This window comes from Neopsephotus bourkii, unplaced genomic scaffold (genome assembly GCF_033783945.1).
Source record: "Neopsephotus bourkii isolate Nb327-2 ecotype Australia unplaced genomic scaffold, CSIRO-AGI_Nbou_v1 NB_1551, whole genome shotgun sequence".
Classification (NCBI taxonomy): Eukaryota; Metazoa; Chordata; class Aves; order Psittaciformes; family Psittacidae; genus Neopsephotus; species Neopsephotus bourkii.
The window spans coordinates 152,099-155,771 of record NW_026902027.1 but is presented as its reverse complement, the minus strand read 5'-3'; the positions used below and the strand labels follow the sequence as shown (position 1 = coordinate 155,771).

Below are 3,673 nucleotides of genomic sequence, written 5' to 3'. Positions count from 1 at the left end.
AGAGGGATGGAAACCCACCTGTCTGGATGAAACAAGGGAATCTGGCAGGAGGCTGGTCAACCGGGTGAGGTATCTCTAACCTGAAAGACCCAGTAACTCCCATTTGCCCCTCAGTTACTCCAAGTCATCCCAGGGTGCCTCCTACTTTCCCCCCAGTTTCTTTCAGTGCCTCCCATGTTGCTCCCTGTCACCCCATGGTACTTCCAATGCCCCTCATTTGCCCCCAGTCCCTCTCAGTCACCTCCTAGTCATTCCCAGTCATAGCAGGGTCCCTCTCAGTGTCTCCCAGTCAACTTCAGTTGCCCCCCCCTTTTATTCCAGTCCCCCCTCAGTCACCTCAGTGCTTCCTAGTCTCTAGCAGTGCCCTCTTTCACTCCCAGTCCCCCCTCAGCTACTCCCTCCCCCCCCTCCTTTCCTGCACAATATCCCTTTGTCCCTCATCCCAGTGCTGCCTGTCACAGGGGGAGGGACCCACATGTCATCACTGTCTCCCCCTCCAGCCCCAAAACGTTCCCTCCCACTATGGGGCAGCAGGAGCTGGACGGAGCCTTTGAGTTGGGGGTCCTGCGCACCCCCAAGGGGCTGCTGCTGGGGGCTGAGCTGGTACAGGGGAGGGATACACGGTGCTGTAGAGCTCTACGGGGTGCTATGGGGTGTAGTGGGTGCTATGGGGCTCTGTGGGGGTGCTGTGGGGTTGCTGGGGGCTATAGGATTTCTGAGGGGCATTAAGGGGATGTGATGAGTTTGCTGTGTGTACTCTAGGGTTCCAGAGGGTGTGATGAGGTCACTGTGGGGCTCTGGGGGGCACTAAGGAGGTGTTGTGGGGCTATTGGAGTATTATGGCATGATAAAGGGGTGCTCAGGGGCTCTGGGAGGTGTTATGGGGTCGTGTGGGCCTCTGTGGTGGTGTTGTGGGAATTGATGAGGGCCCTGTGAGGTGCTATAAGGATGCTGGGGTGCTGTGGGTCCCTAACAGGGTGCCATAAATCCCCAGTAAGTGCCATAAGAGGTGCTCTTGGGCACTATGGGTCTGTATGGGTGCTCTCCGGGGTGCTATGGGGCAATGTGGGTCTGTATGGGAGTGCCACAGACGCCCACAGGATGCTGTGGGTCTGCTGTGCTCTTCCAACCTGTTTCCATGTCCCTCTAGGTGCTGTGTGGAGCAGTTGTGGGGCTGCTGGCCCCCCCTGCACCTCCCACACTGGCCCCAGCACTGCTTCAAGCCCTGGCAGTGGCAGCAGCCCTGGGAGTGCGGCTGCTGAGGAGCCCCCCTCGCCTTCCCCACGGCTATGGGCCCTGCCTGGTACGTGGTCCCATGGCAGCCCCTCATGGCCCCACCTCTGCCCCACATGTCCCGCATTCTGGCGTCTCTTGTGCCCAATTTGGTGTTGCCACTTGGTGAACCTCTGGCATCCTCTGGTGTCCTCCCAGGTGTTACACCTGGGCATGAACCTGATGTCCATGTTAGCATCTCCTGGTGTTCCGCCATGGTGTCACCTCTCGGTGTCCACCTTGGTGTTCCTCTATGCTGTCCACCTTGGTCTCCCACGGTGTCCCCTCATAGTATCACCCCTTCCATCTCAACGTGTCCTGGAGTCCCTTCTGGGTATCTCCCCTGGCATCTCTATGTTCCTCGATGGTGTTGTCCCCTTGGTGTCCCCCATGGCATACCTTCATTGTTCAACTCAGCATCTCCTGGTGTTCCACCACTGCGTTATCCCCATGCTGTTCCCCACGGTGTCCTCCTCAGGACCTCCTCCGGGCTGCCAGTGGGACCATTATCTTTCTCGTTGTGGCTCTGGTGGCCCTGGCTGCCTCCCGAGATGCCTTGGCTGCCACCACCTTTGTGAGTGTCATGCCCCCCCCCATCAAAACCCCCAAAACCCCACCCCCAACCCATGTCTTGCCTCCTTCGACCTCACCAGGTCCTGCTTCATTTTCTCCTCCCCAGACTTTCAGCCTTATCCTCTCCTTCCTCTTCGCCTTTGACGCCTTTGTCACCTACCGTGCTGAGGTGGCCCCAGCGGTGGGACAGGGTGAGTCCCTTGTGTTGAGGGGAAGGGTTTATTCAGGTGGGAGGGAGGGGAACCCTGAACAGCTGTATCCTCTTGTCTACCATCTTCCCCAACATCCCCATCTTTCTCTTCCAGACCCTGATGTGGACTCAACCTAATTGGAAACACTCACCCAAAGTGATGTCCCACAATTCCTCTGTACCCTGCCCCAGACCCAAGACATAACCACCCCATAAACCCCCAACTGCCCAGTTTTGGGCACCATTTAAACCTCTTCCACCACTGACGTTTCTCTGTGGTAGTGTTTCTTGGGGTGGGGTGGGTGAGGAGACACTGTGACCCTTCCCCAACCCAACCAACGCCTGGGTTCTTCCAGTAGTCATTGATTAACTATTCCTAAATCATTAAGCCCCCATCTTACGGGTAGGGGCAGTAGTGGGGTCACTCTTCATCATACAGCTTCTGGGGTGGGGTGAGAGAGGAGATGGAGGGTGAGGGGATGGCTGTGGGTTGGTCATGGGGCAGCTGTGGGGCAGAAGGAAGACGTCCCGCCCTGGCTCCAATGTTGCCACCCTTAGCATTCAGCTTGTTGACCTGGGACTCAGTGATATGATCTCCTCTTCCTCATCCAGCTAGTGCTGTGCCTTCTGGAACATGGCCAAGTTGATTCTGGCTTGTTTCTCCTGCAGGGGGCAATAGTGGCACCTGAGAGTAGCCTCGGTGGGGCTGCCCCCTATCCCACTGTCCCACTTTTCAGTCATCCGTCTGCTCTTGTTTCACCATTGTCTGTCCATCCATCCATCCAACCTCCTCTTCCACTTGTCCCACCACCTGACCTTCTCCTCCATTTTGTCCCCACCACCTACCTGTCCTGCTCTTCCACCAGCCCTACCATCCACCAACCTAGTCTCTTCGTCCACCCCACCACCCAACGTTCTTATAGAATCATAGAATCATAGAACCATAGAATAGTTAGGGTTGGAAAGGACTTTAAGATCATCAAGTTCCAACCCCCCTGCCATGCACAGGGACACCTCGCTCTAAACCATATCACCCAAGGCCTCGTCCAACCTGGCCTTGAACACCACCAGGGATGGAGCATTCACAACCTCATTGGGGAACCGATTTCAGTGCCTCACCACCCTAACAGGAAAGAATTTCTTCCTTATATCCAATCTAAACTCCCCCTGTTTAAGTTTTAACCCATTACCCCTTGTCCTATCACTACAGTCCCTAATGAAGAGTCCCTCCCCAGCATCCCTATAGGCCCCCTTCAGATACTGAAAGGCTGCTAGGAGGTCTCCATGCAGCCTTCTCTTCTCCAGGCTGAACAGCCCCAACTTTCTCAGCCTATCTTCATACGGGAGGTGCTCCAGTCCCCTGATCATTCTCGTGGCCCTCCTCTGGACTTGTTCCAACACTTTCATGTCCTTTTTATGTTGAGGACACCAGAACTGCACACAATACTCCAGGTGAGGTCTCACGAGAGCAGAATAAAAGGGCAGGATCACCTCCTTCGACCTGCTGGTTACATTCTTTTTGATGCAGCCCAGAATACGGTTGACTTTCTGGGCTACAAGCGCACACTGAAGCCGGCTCATGTTCATTTTCTCATCAACCAGCACCCCCAAGTCCTTCTCCGCAGGGCTGCTCTGAAT

At 55.7% G+C, this 3,673-nt stretch overlaps 1 protein-coding gene across 1 annotated transcript; it reads left to right on the top strand.

The window, feature by feature from the left end:
* Window positions 1–472: 472 nt before the first annotated feature.
* On the top strand, window positions 473–2,301 carry LOC133221785 (CKLF-like MARVEL transmembrane domain-containing protein 5). Its single transcript, XM_061370955.1, has 5 exons — window positions 473–603; window positions 1,151–1,303; window positions 1,751–1,846; window positions 1,952–2,036; window positions 2,151–2,301. Exons 1-5 carry the CDS (start codon window positions 523–525, stop codon window positions 2,171–2,173), a joined length of 438 nt encoding a protein of 145 aa, XP_061226939.1. The 5' UTR covers window positions 473–522; the 3' UTR covers window positions 2,174–2,301.
* The last annotated feature ends 1,372 nt before the right edge of the window (window positions 2,302–3,673 follow it).